The sequence below is a fragment of the Mauremys reevesii genome, linkage group 7, assembly GCF_016161935.1.
Source record: "Mauremys reevesii isolate NIE-2019 linkage group 7, ASM1616193v1, whole genome shotgun sequence".
Taxonomy (NCBI): domain Eukaryota; kingdom Metazoa; phylum Chordata; order Testudines; family Geoemydidae; genus Mauremys; species Mauremys reevesii.
The window spans coordinates 125,040,200-125,060,743 of record NC_052629.1 but is presented as its reverse complement, the minus strand read 5'-3'; the positions used below and the strand labels follow the sequence as shown (position 1 = coordinate 125,060,743).

At 68.1% G+C, this 20,544-nt stretch overlaps 1 protein-coding gene across 1 annotated transcript in view; it reads left to right on the top strand.

The window, feature by feature from the left end:
• The window catches only part of LOC120369413 (laminin subunit beta-2-like), a 49,449-nt gene extending 31,951 nt beyond the window's left edge, over positions 1-17,498 (top strand). The window contains 13 exon segments of the mRNA XM_039482685.1: positions 967-1,191; positions 2,496-2,710; positions 2,897-2,993; positions 4,531-4,909; positions 5,220-5,404; positions 5,510-5,751; positions 10,926-11,129; positions 11,384-11,528; positions 11,772-11,979; positions 13,081-13,222; positions 15,924-16,100; positions 16,949-17,105; positions 17,302-17,498. Of these exon segments, the coding sequence (XP_039338619.1) occupies positions 967-1,191; positions 2,496-2,710; positions 2,897-2,993; positions 4,531-4,909; positions 5,220-5,404; positions 5,510-5,751; positions 10,926-11,129; positions 11,384-11,528; positions 11,772-11,979; positions 13,081-13,222; positions 15,924-16,100; positions 16,949-17,105; positions 17,302-17,435 (2,510 nt within the window). The 3' untranslated portion in view covers positions 17,436-17,498.
• Positions 17,499-20,544: the final 3,046 nt, after the last annotated feature.

The window sequence follows — 20,544 nt, the reverse complement described above, 5'->3', positions numbered from 1 at the left end:
CCCCCAGCTCCCAGGGGCTGCGGGCACAGAGAGCCTCCCACCACGGCCTGCCCCACTGGAATTGCAGTGTCTGCTGCTGGCACTACCCCAGCTGCGGGCTGGGCGCTGTGCCAGCCTGTCACGGCAGGTGGGGCGGGGGTGCTGGGCGGCAGGGAGGCGGGGTGGGGCAGGGGCTCCTGCTGGCCGGCAGGAGGGTGGGGTGGGGTGGGCTGGCTGCGGCAGGGCGGGGTGGCGGGGGTCCCGGCTGGCCGGCAGGGAGGGCGGGGTGGGGCGGGGTCCCGCTGGCCGGCAGGGAGGCGGGGTGGGCGGGGGTCCCGCTGGGCGGCAGGGAGGCGGGGTGGGGCGGGGTCCCGCTGGGTGGCAGGGAGGGCGGGGTGGGGCGGGGTCCAGCTGGCCAGCAGGGAGGGCGGGGTGGGGCGGGGGTCCTGCTGGCCGGCAGGAGGGGGTGGGGCGGGGTCCCGCTGGCCGGCAGGGAGGCGGGGTGGGGCGGGGTCCTGCTGGGCGGCAGGGAGGGCGGGGTGGGCGGGGTCCAGCTGGCCAGCAGGGAGGGCGGGGGTGGGGCGGGGGGTCCCGCTGGCCGGCAGGGAGGGCGGGGGTGGGGCAGGGAGTTCAGGGTTTACCCTTTTCCTTTAGAAAACCAAACCCAGCCTCCCGCCCCCGCCGCGCTCAGCCCCAGCCCCTCCCCGTGGGGTGTCGGGGATGCAGCGGGAAGGGCTGGCGACGTGGGGCAGATCGGCTCCGTAGCTGCCCCTAGCCCCATGCGGTGCCACGGCGGGACAGGGCTCCGTGCTGGCCATGGGGACTGGGCAGCCGTCCCAGGGACGTGTGCATTGCGCCAGGCCCGCAGGGCTCCGGGCGCGTTCCTGGTCCCTGAGGCTGGGCTGGGTGCTCCCCGTGGGCCGGGGCCGGGGCGTTTCTCCGGGGATCACCCAGCAGCCCCTGAGTGTCTCCTGCTGTCGCTGCCAGGCCCGCGCTGCGACCGCTGCTCCCCCGGCTACTTCGGGGCCCCACAGCAGGAGGGCGGGGGCTGCCGGCCCTGCCAGTGCAACAACAACATCGACCCCAGCGACCCCTCGGCCTGCCACCCCCACAGCGGGCAGTGCCTGCGCTGCCTGCACCACCCGGCCGGGCCCCGCTGCGCGCACTGCCAGCCCGGCTACCACGGCAACGCCCTGCAACGCAGCTGCCGACGTGAGCGGGGCGGGCAGGGGCGCGGCCTGGCACTGGGGGAGTGGGGCTGGGGGAGTGGGGGCAGGGCCTGGCACTGGGGCCGGGGGAGTGGGGGGGTGGCCTGGCACTGGGGGAGTGGGGCTGGGGGATGAGGGCGGGGCCTGCGACTGGGGAGTGGGGCTGGGAGTGGGGCAGGGCCTGGCACTGGGGCCGGGAGTGGGGTGGCCTGGCACTGGGAGTGGGGCTGGGGAGTGGGGTGGCCTGCGACTGGGAGTGGGGCTGGGAGTGGGGCAGGGCCTGGCACTGGGGCTGGGGAGTGGGGTGGCATGGCACTGGGAGTGGGGCTGGGGAGTGGGGCGGCCTGGCACTGGGGAGTGGGGCTGGGGACTGGGGCAGGGCCTGGCACTGGGGCCGGGGGAGTGGGGGGGTGGCCTGGCACTGGGGGAGTGGGGCTGGGGAGTGGGGCGGCCTGGCAGTGGGGGTGTGGGGCTGGGGGAGTGGGGGCTGGGCCTGGCACTGGGGCCGGGGGAGTGGGGGGGTGGCCTGGCACTGGGGGAGTGGGGCTGGGGGATGAGGGCGGGGCCTGCGACTGGGGGAGTGGGGCTGGGAGTGGGGCAGGGCCTGGCACTGGGGCCGGGGAGTGGGGTGGCCTGGCACTGGGAGTGGGGCTGGGGATGAGGCGGGGCCTGCGACTGGGAGTGGGGCTGGGGAGTGGGGCAGGGCCTGGCACTGGGGCTGGGGAGTGGGGATGGGGCGGGGCCTGCGACTGGGGAGTGGGGATGGGGATGAGGCGGGGCCTGCGACTGGGGAGTGGGGCTGGGGACGGGCACATCCTGGCAGTTGGGTAGTGGGGCTGGGGGAGTGGGGTGGCCTGGCACTGGGGAGTGGGGCTGGGAGTGGGGCAGGGCCTGGCACTGGGGCTGGGGAGTGGGGTGGCCTGGCACTGGGGGTGTGGGGCTGGGGGAGTGGGGGCAGGGCCTGGCACTGGGGCTGGGGGAGTGGGGGGGTGGCCTGGCACTGGGGGAGTGGGGCTGGGGGATGGGGGCTGGGCCTGGCACTGTGGTGTGGGGCTGTGGGGAGGGGCAGGGCTGGGGCTGGCATCACAGTACAGGGAACGGGCTGGGGTGCCAGCGCCTGGTGTCCCAGGCCCTGGCACTGCGAAGGCCTGGGGGGAGAGCACCCAGCTAGACCCTGTTCCTGAGTGTGGGAGATGGAGGCACCCGGGGGCAGCAGGGCAGTGCCCTAGGGTTGTGGGTATCTGTGGGGAGACGGGGGGGCTGAACCCTGCCCCCCCGCTCCTCCAATCCTTCTGTTGCTGTTCCCAGGCTGCACCTGTAACCAGCTGGGCACGTTGCCCGCTCACTGCGCCTCTGGCACCTGCTCCTGCGACCGGCTCACGGGCAGCTGCCCCTGCCGCAGCCACGTGGTGGGCAGGAACTGTGACCAGTGCGCCCCTGGCTTCTGGAGCTTCGGTGGGGAGCAGGGCTGCGAGCCCTGCAGCTGCCACCCGGCCCACTCCCTGCAGCAGAGCTGCAACATGGTGAGTGCCCCGTGCCAGGGAGCAGGGGCTGGGTGCTGCCCGGCGTCCGGCAGGGCCTGGTGCTCGGCCCCGGGTAGGCGAGCTGGGCGCTGCATGGACATTGGGCTGTGCACAGCCCAGGGAGGCCTGCATCTGGGGGTGCCCGGGCTCCCTCTGCTCCACCTCAGTGTCTGCTTTGCCCCCCAGTTCACAGGGCAGTGCCCGTGCCGGCCGGGCTTCGGGGGCCGCACCTGCGCCGACTGCCAGGAGAACCACTGGGGCGAGCCAGAGCGGGAGTGCTGGGGTGAGTGTGAGCGGGGGGAGGGGGGGGTCTGTGAGCAGAGACCTGGAGTGCAAATCCGGGGCGGGGGGAAAGTCTGGAGTGGAATGTGGAGCGGTGAGCTGGAGGGGAGTGGGGGGAGCAAGCCAGGAGTGGGGTGTCACGGACTCACAGATCGGGCCCACTCGTGGCCCCGTGCGGTCTGTGGGGGGTGCCCCTTTCAGGGCAACAGCCCTTCTCGGGGGGCCACTCTCTCTCGGGGTCAGGCCCCTCCTCCTCCTGGAGCCGCACCTCCCTGAGCCTCAGCACGTCTGTCTGTGCCGTGGGCCCCTCAGGGAGTCCCCTCGCTCTGGACCCTCGGGGCCGCCACCCCGCGAAGGGGACGATGCCCCCTGTTCTCTAGCCCCCAGTGACTCTCCCCAGCGTAACACAGGAGGGTTTAGTGAGCGTTGAACCCAGCACAGGAAACTCTCAGGGCCTCAGGCCTGGCCTCCCTCAGCCCAGCACATCCCAGTCCCCCTGCAGCCAGGTGGGCTCTGCCTGCTCCCCCTCTCCAGCCCAGAGCCCCCCTGCTCCCAGCTGGGCCTCCGATATCCCCGGCCCCAGGCCCCCTCTGTCCATTGTCTCCTCTCCAGGGAAACAGGGTCGTAAACAGGCAGACCTGGGTCTCCTCTCCTCTCAGCCCCCCTCTGGCCCCTCTGGCTGGAGCCGGCTGGTCAGGTCACCGGGGTCCTCTCCCCGCAGCCCATTGTCCCCCACTGGCCTGAACTGGCTGAGCTGGGTCTCCGGGTCACCAGTCGCTGGGGTCTCCATCCTCCAGGCCGTGGGCCAGGGTCCCAAGTTCCCTCTCTGGTCCTGTGTAACAACAACTCCCTCTCCCCTCCCCTCGTTCAACCCGTAACACCCGGGGACACTGAGTCCCACCCCCCCTGCATGCAACCCCCTGGGAAACACAGAAAACCCAAGAAACGCCCCCTACTTCGTCACAGCGGGCACAGGGGATGGGAGGAGAGCTGGGATGGGGACCGGGGCTAGACCAAGAAGGGGTAGGGGAAAGCCTGGAGGAGATGGGCGAGTCGGAAGGGATGGGAGTGAGCCGGGGATGGGAGTGAGCCTGGGGATGGGAGGTGAGCCCGGGGCTGGGGCGAGTTGAAGGGATGGGGTGAGCCGGGGATGAGGGTGAGCCAGAGGGGATGAGGCGAGCCCGGCGGTGTGGGGGCAAGTTGGAAGGGATGAGGGTGAGCCGGAGGAGTGGGGTGAGCTTGGGGCAGGCCGAGGGGTGGGGGTGAGCCGGAGGGTGGGGTGAGCTTGGGGCGAGCTGAGGGGGTGGGGGTGAGCCGGAGGGGTGGGGAGCGAACCGTGGGGGTCCCCCACACTGGGCAGGCTGCTTTACTCAGCCCTTGCCAAGCCCCCTGCCCCCCAGAGAAAGGCATGGGGCTTCGCTGCATTGTGGGAGCTGTGCGGGGGGCACGGCTGGGGAGGGGTCAGCAGCGGGCGTGCCAGGCTGTGTGCAGACTCCGGCAGGCGGCTGGGCTGTGACGTGCCCCCTTTGCTCCGGCAGCCTGTGCGTGCGACCCGGCCGGGGCGGAGAGCCTGCAGTGTGAGCGTCTCAGCGGGCACTGTGCCTGCCAGCCCGGCTTCACCGGGCAGCGCTGCGACCGCTGCCTCCGCGGCTTCCAGGACAACTTCCCCCGCTGCGACCGCTGCCCGCCCTGCTTCGCCCAGTGGGACCTGGCCCTGGCCCGGCTGCACGACCGGCTGCGCCAGCTGCAGGAGCAGGCGCGGGCGCTGCAGGAGGGAGGCCCTGGGCCCGAGCTCAGCAACAGCCGCCTGCAGGACCTGGAAAGCAAGCTGAGGCGCACGGAGCAGCTGGTCGGGGACGGCAGCAGCCAGGGCGCCCCCATCCTGCGCCAGCTGGGCCGCCGGCTGGACGACACCAGGCAAGGGGGCAGCACCGGCGGGGAGGGGCTGGGTGATGGACCCCTCACCCTGAGCACCCGGCGAGACCCCTCCAGCTGGGCTGGGGGCAGATGCCCATGTTGCTGCCCCAGCTGGCATGGCCGGCCCCTCGCGAGCAGGCCCAGCAGAGGCCAAGGAGACGGAGGCCCTGTGTGGGTGCAGGGCTGAGCCCCACTGGCAAGGCTGGCCCTGCGCCCATGCGCCCGCCGGTGTGCTGGGGAGAAGGGCCTGGGCCCGGGACAGGGTGGGGGGCAGGTCCCGCCCTGTGCCCACTCCGAGCTGTGCCCCTAGGGAGGACATGGACGAGCTCTGGAAGCAGCTGCAGGCTGCGGAGGGGCGCCTGGACGGGCTGGCTGGGGCGGACGCGGAGCAGAGAGGCCGCCTGGCCAACCTGAGCAGGGAGCTGCAGGAGCTGAACCGCACCCTCTCCCGCCAGCAGGAGCAGCTGGCAGACTGGAAAGAGGCCAGCTTTTGGGGTAAGGGGGCAGAGCCCCTCCCTAACTGCCCAGCCCCCACGTGGGGCAGCCACGTCTCCCTGGCCGCACGGCCCGGCCTGATGCCCTGCTCCTGTGCCCTGGCAGAGTCCTACTGGAGCATCCAGGCCTACTCTGAGATCTCTGCGCAGGCGGCGCAGCGGGCCGGTGCCTCGGTGCAGGGGCCAGCCAGCCCAGTGGGCCAGGCCCAGCGCACACGGCAGGCCGCGGAGGAGCTGCTGCACGACACTGGCGGCGCCTTCCGCAGGACCCTGGCAGCGCAGAGGAGTTCGCTGCGGGAGGCCCAGAAACGGGCGGCTGCGCTCAGCGTCTCCGGGCTCAACGAGAGGGTGAGCAGGGTGGGGCGGGGCTGGGAGAGCCCGGATGGGCAGGGCCGGGAGTAGGGTCACCAGATGTCCCGATATTTAACTCCTCATCCTGCGTCCCGACCGATGGATGATCAGGACGCCCTTAGTCCCGATATTGAAAGGTTGCCAGGCGTCCAGTCGGTGCGGGGCCAGCAGGCTCCCTACCCAGCTCTGTGCAGCTCCCCAGAAGTGGTGACATGTCCCTGCTGCTCCTAGGTGCAGGGACAGCCAGGGGGTCCACACGCCGCCCCCAAGCGCTGGCTCCACAGCGCCCATTGCCCAGGAAGCACGGCCAATGGGAGCTGCAGGGGTGGTGCCTGTGGGCGAGGCAGTGTGCAGAGCCTCCTGGCTGTGCCTCCGCCTAGGAGCCAGAGGGAGATATCACCACTTCCAGGGAGCTGCCTGAGGTAAGCTCCACCGGGCCTGCACCCTGCACCCCAACCCTGAGCCCCCTCCTGCATCCAAACTCCCTCCTGGAGTTGGCACCCTGAACCCCCTCCTGCGCCCCAACCCCCTGCCCCAGCCCTGAGACTCCCCCTTGCAGCAGGGGCCAGAGCCAGGGCAGTGCACCCCCGACCCGCAGCTTCCTAGGGCTGTGCACCCCTCGCCCCCATGAGTCACGACCCCAGGTGGGGGCGGGTCTCTGGATGGGGGTCGGGCTGGGCTCCTGGGGAGGAGAGGCCGGGGGGGGGGGCAGGTCTCTGGATGGGGATCCGGCTGGGCCTGGGGAGGAGAGGCCGGGGCGGGTCTCTGGATGGGGTCGGGCTGGGCCTGGGGAGGTGGGGCGGGTCTCTGGATGGGGTCGGGCTGGGCCCCTGGGGAGGAGAGGCCGGCGGGGGGCGGGTCTCTGGATGGGGATCAGGCTGGGCCCCTGGGAGGAGAGACCGGGGCGGGTCTCTGGATGGGGATCAGGCTGGGCCCCTGGGGAGGAGGCCGGGGGAGCAGGTCTCTGGATGGGGATCAGGCTGGGCCCCTGGGAGGAGAGGCCGGGGGCGGGTCTCTGGATGGGGTCGGGCTGGGCCCCTGGGGAGGAGAGGCCGGGGCGGGTCTCTGGATGGGGATCAGGCTGGGCCTGGGGAGGAGAAGCGGGGTCAGAGCCAGGGGCGACTTGATGGGGGCAGGGATCTGGATGGGGGGCGGGCTGGGCCCCGGGGGAGGAGGGGCCGGGGGCGGGTCTCTGGATGGGGTCGGGCTGGGCCCCTGGGAGGAGAGGCCGGGGCGGGTCTCTGGATGGGGTCGGGCTGGGCCCCTGGGAGGAGAGGCCGGGGCAGGTCTCTGGATGGGGATCAGGCTGGGCCCCTGGGGAGGAGAGGCCGGGGGCAGGTCTCTGGATGGGGTCGGGCTGGGCCCTGGGGGAGAGAGGCGGGGGTCAGAGCCAGGGAGACTGGATGGGGCTGGTCTCTGGATGGGGGTCGGGCTGGTGCCCTGGGGAGGAGAGGCCGGGGGCAGGTCTCTGGATGGGGTCGGGCTGGGCCCTGGGGAGGAGAGGCCGGGGGCGGGTCTCTGGATGGGGTCGGGCTGGGCCCTGGGGAGGAGAGGCCGGGGCAGGTCTCTGGATGGGGGTCGGGCTGGGCCTGGGGAGGAGAGGCCGGGGGCAGGTCTCTGGATGGGGGTCGGGCTGGGCCTGGGGAGGAGAGGCCGGGGCGGGTCTCTGGATGGGGTCGGGCTGGGCCTGGGGAGGAGAGGCCGGGTGGGGCGGGTCTCTGGATGGGGATCAGGCTGGGCCCTGGGGAGGAGAGGCCGGGGGCCGGGTCTCTGGATGGCGGTCGGTCTGGGCCCCTGGGGAGGAGAGGCGGGGGCGGGTCTCTGGATGGGGTCAGGCTGGGCCCTGGGGAGGAGAGACCGGGGCGGGTCTCTGGATGGGGTCGGGCTGGGGCCCTGGGGAGGAGAGACCGGGGCGGGTCTCTGGATGGGGTCGGGCTGGGCCCCTGGGGAGGAGAGGCCGGGGCAGGTCTCTGGATGGGGTCGGGCTGGGCCCCTGGGGAGGAGAGGCCGGGGCGGGTCTCTGGATGGGGTCGGGCTGGGCCCTGGGGAGGAGAGGCCGGGGCGGGTCTCTGGATGGGGTCGGGCTGGGCCCCTGGGAGGAGAGGCCGGGTGGGGCGGGTCTCTGGATGGGGATCAGGCTGGGCCCTGGGGAGGAGAGGCCGGGGGCAGGTCTCTGGATGGAGGTTGGTCTGGGCCCTGGGAGGAGAGGCGGGGTCAGAGCCAGGGAGACTGGATGGGGGCAGGTCTCTGGATGGGGATCAGGCTGGGCCCCTGGGAGAGGCCGGGGGCAGGTCTCTGGATGGGGATCAGGCTGGGCCCCTGGGGAGGAGGCCGGGGGCGGGTCTCTGGATGGGGTCGGGCTGGGCCCTGGGGAGGAGAGGCCGGGGGCGGGTCTCTGGATGGGGTCGGGCTGGGCCTGGGGAGGAGAGGCCGGGGGCGGGTCTCTGGATGGGGGGCGGGCTGGGCCCCTGGGGAGGAGAGGCCGGGGGGGCGGGTCTCTGGATGGGGTCAGGCTGGGCCCCTGGGGAGGAGAGACCGGGGCGGGTCTCTGGATGGGGTCGGGCTGGGGCCCTGGGGAGGAGAGACCGGGGCGGGTCTCTGGATGGGGTCGGGCTGGGCCCCTGGGAGAGAGGCCGGGGGCAGGTCTCTGGATGGGGTCGGGCTGGGCCCCTGGGGAGGAGAGGCCGGGGCGGGTCTCTGGATGGGGTCGGGCTGGGCCCTGGGGAGGAGAGGCCGGGGCGGGTCTCTGGATGGGGGTCGGGCTGGGCCCCTGGGGAGGAGAGGCCGGGGGGGGCGGGTCTCTGGATGGGGATCAGGCTGGGCCCCTGGGGAGGAGAGGCCGGGGGGGGGCAGGTCTCTGGATGGGGGTCGGGCTGGGCCCTGGGGAGGAGAGGCCGGGGGCGGGTCTCTGGATGGGGATCAGGCTGGGCCCTGGGGAGGAGAGGCCGGGGGCAGGTCTCTGGATGGGGTCGGGCTGGGCCTGGGGAGGAGGCCGGGGCGCGGGCAGAGCAGGAGGGGCCGGGGGCCTGCGGGGAGGAGTGGGTGACCCGGCTGGGCTAACCGGGAGGGGAGGCGGAGCAGACCAGGACACACGGAGCGGGAGCTGAAATCCGCCCGCCCGTGGCCAAGGCCTGATGCTTCGAAGGGGCAGCTCTAGGCTCCCCGCTCAGGACCCGGGGGGCCTTGGCCACGCTGCCCAGCTCGGTCCAGAGCCGTGGGGTCTCTCGCCAGCAGCCTGGGCAGCTTTTCCTCTCCTGGGCTGGCAGGGCAGCTCCGCTCTCGCTGGCCTGGTCTTTGCCTCTCCTTGGCTTGGCCCCTGGCGCTGTCCCTTTGCACCCGGTTTGTCACCAAGCAGCTTTCTTCACTCGGGGCCTTCACCTGGGCACTGGGCCCCTTCGACCTGTATTGCCTCACTAGACGCTCAGTCTCTGGGCATGGGCTTGAGGCGGGGGGGGTCTCGCTTCCCCTTTGCAGGGTCTGGTTTAAGCTAAAACTGCCTTTGGAGCTGGTCCCGTTTCAGCGGGTGGATTGCTGTGACGCCCTCTCCTGCGCGTCCCTCCATTTCCCTCGCTGAGTGTCTGCTCCCAGACCCGGGTCTGACATTCCTGCGTCTCCGGACCTCAGACCTTTCGCCTTTTCCTTCTTTCCTCTTTCTCGCTTCCCAGTTCTTCTCTTATCTGATCCCTTTGCTAGCTCAGCCTCTGCATCCTTCTTCCCCTCCAGCTCTTTCCAACTGCCCCTTCGGGTGGATCCCGAGCCCCCTCCTTGGCCGGCTCGCGCCAGGACGGCGTGCTGGGCTGCTGGGCTGCAGGGGCTAGTGCCCGGGCAGGGTTACCGCCAGGAGCCCTCCAGGGAGAGCTGGGGCAGGGCTCGGGTGTCCCTCCGCCATGGATCCCCAGGGTCGGTGCTAGGCCCCAGCTTTTAAACAGTCCCTGGGAGAAGCCCTTCTGCGGGCCAGCCCCACAATGGGCCTCACCCTTCTGCCAGGGTCGGCCACATGGCCTCCCCATCCCCTGACACTGGCCCTCTGGGCTGCAGCCCCTGCTCCGCCCTGCGAGCCCCCTGGGACAGAGCCGGGCAGAGCCCTGCCCACTGCGCAGGGACCGGTGCCCCTCGCCCAGCGCCTGCAGCGACTCGCCCAGCGCTGTCCCCCGGTGCGGCACAGGGAGTCCGTAGGGCAGCCCAGAGAAGTGAAAGTTGCAGCATGGGCCGTCCTGCTCAGCCAGCGCCCAGCCCCTGGGTGCAGGCTCTGTCTGTCTGCCCTCCTTCAGCAGAGCCCTGGCTCCTGCCAGCCCCCAGATCTTCCCCCTGCCCCCCAGTGCTTTGATCTCAGCTGGGGATGGTTCAGCCCCCCAGGGGAGGCAGGTCTCTCGGGGGCGTTGCGTGCTCGGTGCCAGCGTCCCGGTGAGTGGAGTCGCCAGTGTCTTCTCAAATGCCCCACTGACATGGGGAGCAAGGCCCAGACGGCCATGTCGCTTCCCCTACCCTGAGAGCAACCAGCCCTTCCCCACCCACTGGGGAGCCAGGCAGCATCGCGGGGAAACCGAGGCACGGACACAGGGCTGCCCGGGGGGGGTGCAAGTGGGGCACCTGGTGGAGGTCCGGGTCTTCGGCGGCGGGGGCCCTTCAGTGCTGCCGAAGACCCGGATCACCGCCGGGTGAGTACAAGCGCTGCAGCTCCCCCGCTTTGCTCCAGGGCTCCTGAATCCCCTGGGCGGCCCTGCATGCACAGGCCTCATAAAAACATGACCAAATATTCCCACCTTGTCCCAATTCACCTCCCCGAGAGGGGTGGCAGGTTCGCTGGGAGAACTCTCCCATCTACCGAGCGCTACCTCCACCGGGCTCAGCTCGGGGCACTGCGGCGCTACGGGAGGGTGAGTTTTCAGCCCCCTGAGCGACGTGGTAACACTGACTTCATCTCCTAGGGTAGAACAGGCCTCGGTCGCCCTGAGAGCAAACTGAATCCTCCTCCCTGTCCCCGGTAGCCATGTGGAGCACAGGGGGAAACTGAGGCACACCCTGGAGTCATACAAATCATTCGCCCTTTGTCGCAGCCTCCCTCCCAGCGAATGCAATGCAAGCCCAGGTTTCTGCCCCCCTCCCCTGGGGCCCTGCAAGGCCGGCTGGCTCTCTGGCTGACCCCCTGCCATGCGCTCTCTGCCCTGCAGATCTGTGGAGCGAAGGGAGATCAGGCCTGCCAACAAGCCCCCTGTGGAGGGGCCTCTTGCCAGGACGACTCCGGGCAGCGGCGCTGTGGGGGCCCAGGCTGCAAGGGGGTGCTCCCCGTCTCCACGCAGGCCCTGCGCACCGCCCAGGATGTCTCACGCCAGTTGGAAAGCGCGGCCGGGCAGCTGGGCACCATTGCCCTTAAGGTAGGGTGTGGGCAGGGGCTGGTCCCGTCTCCAGGGGAGGGGACGGTCTCCTTGGGCATCAGGCCTGTGATTTAAGCTGCAGGGGTCCCCGTGAGTGTGTCCCCACTAGCCTCACCCGTCTGTGGGCACCCACACAAATGTGCCAGTCCCATGCCTGTGCTGCCAGCTGGGCACCTCCTTGCTTGTTCCCCCCACACTGGGTGTGGCACACAGCTGGCACCAGCCTGGAGCAATCAGTGGTGAGTCTCTTCCAGGTGCAGGAGATCCAGGAGCTGGCCCGGGGCGCCAGGAGACGAGCCCAGGACACACTGGATGGGTCCCAGGCAGCCAGAGGCCACATGGAGGAGTCCACAGCCAGGCTGCGAGAATTCATCCAGAAGATCAAGGACTTCCTGGCAGGTATGGAGCCGGAGCTGAGCTGGGGTGGGCCGGGGGTTCCTAGGAATTCTGGCACCCCCGCAGCCTGGCGCGGTGGGCATCCCAGGCCCCGCCACGCCGGGCCGAGCCATGGGCAGGCATGGGGTGAGCCGGGGCCCAAGTCGGCAGCTGCTGCAGTCCCGTGGGTGCCCAGCCATGCCCCGGCCTGCCCCACTGGCATGCCTAGGACCTGCTGCCCACGCTGAGGGCCGTCCCTGTCTGCAGAGGAGGGAGCCGACCCGGAGAGCATCGAGCTGGTGGCCCGGCAGGTGCTGAACATCTCCCTGCCCAGCAGCCCCAGCAGGATCCGGTACCTGCTGCAGGAGATCCAGGCCAGTATCCGGCAGCTGGACGGGGTGGACGCGGTCCTGAACAGCACGGCCCACGGCCTGGCTGCGGCCAAGGAGCTGCTCACCCGGGCAGAGCAGGCCAGGTGAGTTACCAGGGACGGGAGCAGGCCAGGGGCTCTGGCTGAGGGCGTGGGGGGAGGTTCTGGTCCCAGCCTCTCCCTGCAGGGGGCACCTGGGGGCAGGGGGCTGGCTCTGGAGAGAGCTTGCAGCAGGGGGCGCTGTGGGGGCGGGGCAGGGCGCTGGCAGTGGGGCGCTCCCAGCAGGGGCGCTGTGGGGCGGGGCAGGGCACTGGCTGTGGGGAGCTCCCAGCAGGGGCGCTGTGGGGCGGGGCAGGGGTGGCTCTGGGAGCTCCCAGCAGGGGCGCTATGGGGCGGGGCAGGGGTGGCTCTGGGGAGCTCCCGGCAGGGGGCGCTGTGGGGGCGGGGCAGGGCACTGGCTGTGGGAAGGTCCCAGCAGGGGCGCTGTGGGGCGGGGCCGGGTGGCTCTGGGGAGCTCCCGGCAGCGCTGTGGGGCGGGGCAGGAGGTGACTCTTGGGAGCTCCCGGCAGGTGCTGTGGGGCGGGGCAGGGGTGGCTCTGGGAGCTCCCGGCAGGGGCGCTGTGGGGCGGGGCAGGGGTGGCTCTGGGGAGCTCGGCAGGGGCGCTGTGGGGCGGGGCCGAGGTGGCTCTGGGGAGCTCGGCAGGGGTGCTGTGGGGCGGGGCCGAGGTGGCTCTGGGAGCTCCCGGCAGGGGCGCTGTGGGGCGGGACAGAGGTGGCTCTGGGGAGCTCCCGGCAGGGGGCGCTGTGGGGGCGGGGCAGGGCGCTGGCTGTGGGGGTGAGCTCCCAGCAGGCGCTGTGGGGCGGGGCAGGGGTGGCTCTGGGGAGCTCGGCAGGTGCTGTGGGGCGGGGCAGGGGTGGCTCTGGGGAGCTCCCGGCAGGGGCGCTGTGGGGCGGGACAGAGGGTGGCTCTGGGGAGCTCCCGGCAGGGGCGCTGTGGGGGCGGGGCAGGGGGTGGCTCTGGGGGAGCTCCCTGCCGGGGACGCTGTCGGGGCAGGGCAGGGGTGGCTCTGGGGAGCTCCGCAGGGGCGCTGTGGGGCGGGGCAGGGGTGGCTCTGGGGGAGCTCCCAGCAGGGGGCGCTGTGGGGGCAGGGTGGGGGAGCTGCCTGGGGGGAGGGGCTGAGGGTGACGCTGCCTGTGCCCCCGCAGGGACCGAGCGGTGGGCGTGAGGGGGGTGATCGCAGCCACGCAGGAGGTGCTGGCGGGGGCGACGGTCCAGGTCTCCATGGTGGGGCACGTGCTGAGGAGCAGCAAGGAGGCGGTGCGGGGTGTGGAGAGCAGCGTGAAGGAGGTGAGGGGCTCTGCCATCCTGGGGACCCTCGTGGCCCCCCCAAGCCATTAGGGCACCCACCCATTCCCAATCCGTGGGGCTCTGGGTGTACACGACTGCTGCAGGGGTGCAGTGAAAGAGCCTCACCCGGTAATCTCCTCCGTCGCCTCCAGTGACTAACAACCCCCAGACCCAGTGTCCCCCGCGCCAGCCAGGATCGGGTCCGTTTGGGGGCGCCCATCTCTGCTCGGCGTCACTGGCAGAGAGCTGAGCTCTGGCCATGGGGCTGGGGCCTGGAGTCGGTTCCCAAGAACGTCCCTTTGGAGCCCGGTTTGGGTAGGGAGGTGAGTTCTGGGGAGTTCTGCCTTAGCCAGTTGTTACCCTAACATTTTATGAGCCTGCCCCGCCCCGGCGTAACCGCCCCGGCGTAACGACGTTCCCAACGGGCCCCGCCCCGGCGTAACGACGTTCCCAACGGGCCCCGCCCCGGCTAATGACGTTCCCAACGGGCCTCGCCCCGGCGTAACGACGTTCCCACCGGCCTCGCCCCGGCGTAACGACGTTCCCACCGGCCTCGCCCCGGCATAACGACGTTCCCCACCGGCCTCGCCCCGGCGTAACGACGTTCCCACCGGCCTCGCCCCGGCGTAACGACGTTCCCACCGGCCCCTCCCCGGCGTAACGACGTTCCCAACGGGCCTCGCCCCGGCGTAACGACGTTCCCAACCGGCCCCGCCCCGGCGTAATGACGTTCCCCACCGGCCTCGCCCCGGCGTAACGACGTTCCCAACGGGCCTCGCCCCGGCGTAACGATGTTCCCCACCCAACCGGCCCCGCCCCGGCTAATGATGTTCCCAACGGGCCCCGCCCCGGCGTAACGACGTTCCCCACCGGCCCCGCCCCGGCGTAACGACGTTCCCAACGGGCCCCGCCCCGGCTAATGACGTTCCCAACGGGCCCCGCCCCGGCGTAACGACGTTCCCCACCGGCCCCGCCCCGGCGTAACGACATTCCCAACGGGCCTCGCCCCGGCGTAACGACGTTCCCAACCGGCCACGCCCCGGCGTAATGATGTTCCCAACCGGCCCTGCCCCGGCTAATGACGTTCCCAACCGGCCCCGCCCCGGCGTAATGACGTTCCCAACCGGCCTCGCCCCGGCGTAATGACGTTCCCAACGGGCCCCGCCCCGGCGTAACGACGTTCCCAACCGGCCCCGCCCCGGCGTAACAACGTTCCCAACCGGCCCTGCCCTGGCTAATGACGTTCCCAACCAGCCCCGCCCCGGCGTAATGACGTTCCCAACTGGCCTCGCCCCGGCATAATGACGTTCCCAACCGGCCCCGCCCCGGCGTAATGACGTTCCCAACCGGCCCCGCCCCAGGGTAACGACGTTCCCCACCGGCCTCGCCCCGGCTAATGACGTTCCCAACGGGCCTCGCCCCGGCGTAACGATGTTCCCCACCGGCCTTGCCCCGGCTAATGACGTTCCCAACGGGCCCTGCCCCGGCGTAACGACGTTCCCAACCGGCCCCGCCCCGGCGTAACAACGTTCCCAACCGGCCCTGCCCTGGCTAATGACGTTCCCAACCGGCCCCGCCCCGGCGTAATGACGTTCCCAACCGGCCTCGCCCCGGTGTAATGACGTTCCCAACCGGCCCCGCCCCGGCGTAATGACGTTCCCAACCGGCCTCGCCCCGGTGTAATGACGTTCCCAACCGGCCCCGCCCCGGCGTAAGGACGTTCCCAACCGGCCCCGCCCCAGGGTAACGACGTTCCCCACCAGCCTCGCCCCGGCTAATGACGTTCCCAACGGGCCTCGCCCCGGCTAATGACGTTCCCAACGGGCCCCGCCCCGGCGTAACGATGTTCCCCACCGGCCTCGCCCCGGCGTAACGACGTTCCCCACCGGCCCCTCCCCGGCGTAACGACGTTCCCAACGGGCCCCGCCCCGGCGTAACGACGTTCCCAACCGGCCTCGCCCCGGCTAATGACGTTCCCAACGGGCCCTGCCCCGGCGTAACGACGTTCCCAACCGGCCTCGCCCCGGCTAATGACGTTCCCAACGGGCCTCGCCCCGGCGTAACGACGTTCCCCACCGGCCTCGCCCCGGCTAATGACGTTCCCAACGGGCCCTGCCCCAGGGTAACGACGTTCCCCACCGGCCCCGCCCCAGGGCCTTCGTTTACCCCTCCCAAAATGAATGATGTAGCCGAGGGACAGTCAAAGCGGGGGAGGTGGAGCCGCCGGGACAAAGCGAGGGGGAAGGAGGGTTTCACCCACCCCTCTGGGCTGTGATTTCTTGCCAGACACACGCTGGGCTGGTCGTTAGCCAGCTCAAGCTCCGTGGGGAGTCCCCGTCCGACCAGCCCGCTAGGCCCTGGCTTCAATGTCACTTAGCTGGCCTGTGCGGACGTGACGTCTCGCTCCTCAGCCAATGGCTGCTGCTCGGCTGCTCTTTTCATCTGCCTGCAGACAAAGGCCTGATCCTTCCCCGGGGCATCCCCACACCCTGAGCCCCCTTACTGGGGCTGGGGAACCCCTCCCTCCTCCGCTGGCTGGAGCCCCCCCTCCGGTCCCCCTCAGCTGCTCCTCCCTGGGGCCGGGCCGGGCCGGGGGCTCAGCCGTGAGGCGGGGCCGGGGGGGCTCCCACGGGCAGCCTGTAGCGTCCACGCTGCGGGGGCGGGTGGGACCTGGGGCACCCTCGTCCCTCTGTCCCCGCAGGCCGAGCGCAGGCTCCGGGGGCTGCAGGAGAAGGAGGCGCAGGTGCTGCGGCCCCTGCAGGCGCTGGCGAAGCAGGTGGCTGCCCTGCAGGACAAGTCCAGGGCCAACCGGGGGCTGGCCAAGGAGGCCAAGGAGAAAGCGGAGCGAGCCGTGTCGGCCACGGGGGAGCTGGGCCAGGTGAGAGCCCCCGGCCCTGCCAGCTTCCAGCGTCTACCCCCTGCCCTGGCCTCCCCAGACCCACACAGCGCCCGCCCCCTCCCCTAGCCCCTGCCCGCCCCTCCCCCCAGCCCCTGCGCGCCCCTCCCCCAACCCCTGCCCTCCCCCGCACAGCGCCTCCCCTCCCTCAGCCCCTGTCCTCCTCCCCCAGCCCCTGCCCTCCCTGCATAGCGCCCTCCCCTCCCCAGCCCCTGTCCTCCCCTCCCCGCACAGCACCCTCCCCAGCCCCTGCCCCTCCCAGCCCCTGCCCTCCTCCCCGCACAGCGCCCGCCCCTCCCCAGCCCCTGCCCTCCTCCCCCAGCCCCTGCCCTCCTCCTCCCCGCACAGCGCCCGCCCCTCCCCAGCCCCTGCCTTCCTCCCCTGCACAGCGCCCGCCCCTCCTCCCAGCCCCTGCCCTCCTCCCCGCACAGCGCCCGCCCCTCCTCCCAGCCCCTGCCCTCCTCCCCGCATAGCGCCCGCCCCTCCTCCCAGCCCCTGCCCTCCTCCCCACACAGCGCCCGCCCCTCCTCCCAGCCCCTGCCCTCCCCTCCCCGCGCGCCCCTCCTCCCAGCCCCTGCCCTCCCCTCCCCGCACAGCGCCCGCCCCTCCTCCCAGCCCCTGCCCTCCCCTCCCGCACAGCGCCCGCCCCTCCACCCCTCCCCACACAGCGCCCGCCCCTCCCCAGCCCCTGCCTTCCCTCCCCGCACAGCACCCTGCCCCCACACAGCGCCCTCCCCCTCCCCCTCCCCCCAACCTACACCCACCAGTCTGCTCAGCACTGGGGGCAGTGGGCCTGGCGCTGGGTGTCAGCCTGTGCCCCTCTGCCCCAGGCGCTGGCAGCGGTGACACCGCGCTACGCGGTGCTGAAGAGCCAGGTGGGCGGGCTGGCCGGGGCCTCGGGCGCGGCGCTGCTCCGGGTGACGCGGCTCCTGCAGGATGCCCAGCAGCTCCTGGACAAGGCCAGCGGCAGCCAGAGGAAGCTGGAAGGTACCCGGGGCGGGCGCGCGGCTGGGGGTGGCAGGAGCCGTGCCCAGCCCCACTCGCCGGGGGCCCTGCTGCCCCCCATTCAGACGGGCACTTGGGAGGGGTATGGGCACGTGGTGCGGGGGGCTGCAGGCCGAGCTGGCTGTGGGCCCGGGGGGGCATGGCGGGGGGGCTCACTGCGGTCTCCGCCTGTCTGCAGAGCTGGAGCGGCGCTTTGGGGCCGGCGAGGAGCTGCTGGAGGCCAAGGCCAGGCAGCTGCAGGCGCTGGAGAGACGCGTCTCCGGGCTTCTGGAGGAGATCCGGGAGAAGGCCAACGCCTACGCCACCTGCTAGTGCCCGGGTGCTGCCCGCCGCCCCGACTGCCTGTCAGGACCCCCGTGGTGCCCCCCCGCTGGCCCCCTGTGACGATGCAGTTCTGGCGGGACCCAACTGAGGTGCCAGTTCAGGACAAATCGCTCCAACAGGGCAGTCACAGCCCCAGGCTGGGGCTTTTCCACCTCTAAGGCACCAAACCAGCCGGACAAAAAGGACTTTGGTCTCACCCCACTGGCTAACCACAAGTCACACAAGCAATTCCCTTAGACACTCCAGTTTCCCAGTATCCCCACCAGTGCACTCGTCCTGGGGATGAATGGTTATGAAAACCAACACCCCAATAAAAGAAAAAGGTTCCCTCGATCCCAAAGGACCAAGCCCCAGACCCAGGTCAATATACACATCAGATCTTACCCCCAAATCACGCTGGTGCCAATCCTTTAGAATCTAAAATCTAAAGGTTTATTCATAAAGGGGAAAAGCTAGAGCTGAGAGGTAGAACTGGTTAAATGGAATCAGTTACAGACAGTGATGGCAAAGTTCTTGGTTCAGGCTTGCAGCAGTAACAGAATAAACTGCAGGTTCAAATCAAGTCTCTGGAACATCCCCCGCTGGGATGGGTCATTCAGTCCTTTGTGCAGAGCTTCAGCTTGTAGCAAAGTCCCTCCAGAGGTAAGAAGCAGGATTGAAGACAAGATGGAGATGAGGCATCAGCCTTATATAGGCTTTTCCAGGTGTAAGAGCCTCTTTGTCCTCACTGTGGAATTTTACAGCAAAATGGAGTCTGGAGTCACATGGGCCAGTCCCTGCACTTTGCTGAGTCACAAGGTGTGACGGAGCGATTCTGGCGGGACCCAACTGAGAGTGCCAAATCAGGACCAATTGCTCAAACAGGGCAGTTACAGCCCTAGGCTGGGGTTTTTCCGCCTCTAAGGCAAACCAAACCAGCCAGACAAAAAGGACTTTGGTCTCACCCCACTGGCTTACCACAAGTCACACAAGCAATTTCCTTAGACACTCCAGTCTCCCAGCATCACCACCAGTGCACTCGTCCTGGGGATAAATGGTTATGAAAACCAACACCCCAATAAAAGAAAAAGGTTCCCTCGATCCCAAAGGACCAAGCCCCAGACCCAGGTCAATATACACATCAGATCTTACCCACAAATCACGCTGTTGCCAATCCTTTAGAATCTAAAATCTAAAGGTTTATTTACAAAGGGAAAAAGGTAGAGATGAGAGGTAGAATTGGTTAAATGCAATCAACTACATACAGTAATGGCAAAGTTCTTAGTTCAGGCTTGCAGCAGTGATGGCATAAACTGCAGGTTCAAATTGAGTCTCTGGAAAACATCCCCCACTGGGATGGGTCCTTCAGTCCTTTGTGCAGAGCTTCAGTTTGTGGCAAAGTCCCTCCAGAGGTCAGAAGCAGGATTGAAGACAAGATGGAGACAAAGCATCAGGCTTATATAGACTTTTCCAGGTGTAAGAATCCCTTTGTCTTCACTGTGGAAATTTACAGCAAAAATATGGAGTCTGGAGTCACATGGGCCAGTCCCTGCATACTTTGCTGAGTCACAAGGCGTGTCTGCCTTCTCTCCATGGGTCAACTGTGTAGCTGATGGCTCTTAATGGGCCATCAACCCAGCTATGCAGGGCTGACATCAGCTTGTCTGGGACACTTCCCAGAGGCAGAGCATAAAACAAAGTATAGACATTACAGAGCCAATACTTATAACTTCAACTACAAAATTATACACAGACATACAGACAGCATAATCATAACCAGCAACCCAGAACCTGGTCTTAGACACCTTATATGACCCCTTTACTTAGGATTTGGTGCCACTACAGGACCTTGGTTGCAACCCATGTTCTATATGGTCCCCATTTATATCAATAACGTCACACCCCCAACGCAAAATTGATGCAGGAAGGGATGACAAAACATCGCTGACTGCATCCCAAGAGCCCCTTTCCTTGGGTCTGTCTCACTACAGCTAGTGTTGGGCTAGAGGCCGTACCAGCGTATAACCGAAATGGTTTATCAAAGTCATGTTCAATAACATGAATGGATCTCTTTACAAACTTAAGGTATAACTTGGTTAGCTTTTGCAGCATGGTTCCTGTATGTTTCATGTGATCTTGCCAAGAGCTAAAGAAAATAGCTACTTTATCCATACCAGTTCTGGCCAATATTTTGAACCCAAATAACATTAAACCAATGTAGATATAGAGGTTGTTCATAGTACAGGAATCTTGGCATTTAGCCATGAAAGCAATATGGTAGTGTGCCTCAGTTTCCCCTTTCATACAGCACATCAGGTTTGGAATGTATTTTCCCCTGTGAAAAGTTCCAACACTGTTTACATGCATTAACTGTGAAACATCAGTATAGCAAGGCCCTTTAACATAAAGTGTGTTTTCATGTATTCCTTTCAACATGTTTAAGGGATTTTCCAAAAGATTAGGCACATTGTACATTGTTACAGTTCTTGGCCATATCAACACATTAGTTACAAAAATTAGCATTAGCAATAACAACAAATTCATTGCAAGTGTCCATTTACAATCATGTTTGTCATGCCACACCCTTGGCTCAATACCATTGGAATTTGGGCATTTTAGGGTTAACCTGTGGGTTCCCTTTGCAAAATTCAGTCTTCTCTTTCCTTCTTGTTCTTCCGGACTAAACCCTGATTTCTCTTGCTTAACAGAGATCACGGGCTGATGGGGTGGGCCCTCTGTGCTAACAGCTATTAGCAAGTCTTTCTTCTCCCTGCCAGCCAAGTAATTCGCATCAACACAGACACTCGCTTTTAACTTCTTAGCTGCTATGGATTCCACGGCTGGACTTTGTCTTACAGAGATACCACACAAATCCAAAGAGTCTGAGGGTGAGAGCTGGCTTGCTCTCCCCTGCCTCCTCAAGCATTTAGCCATACAACTGTTCTGCCCTGAAACACCAGTAACTGAATCTGTCCTCAGATCCTGAAGCACAGACTGCTCACTTACAGATTCAGCATGGAGACATTCCTGTCCCAACAGCATTGTCTCCCCACCAACAAGCTGGCCACACACAGCCAGGTGGTTATAGGGCTGCTCAACTTCCTTAACAGCTTCTACT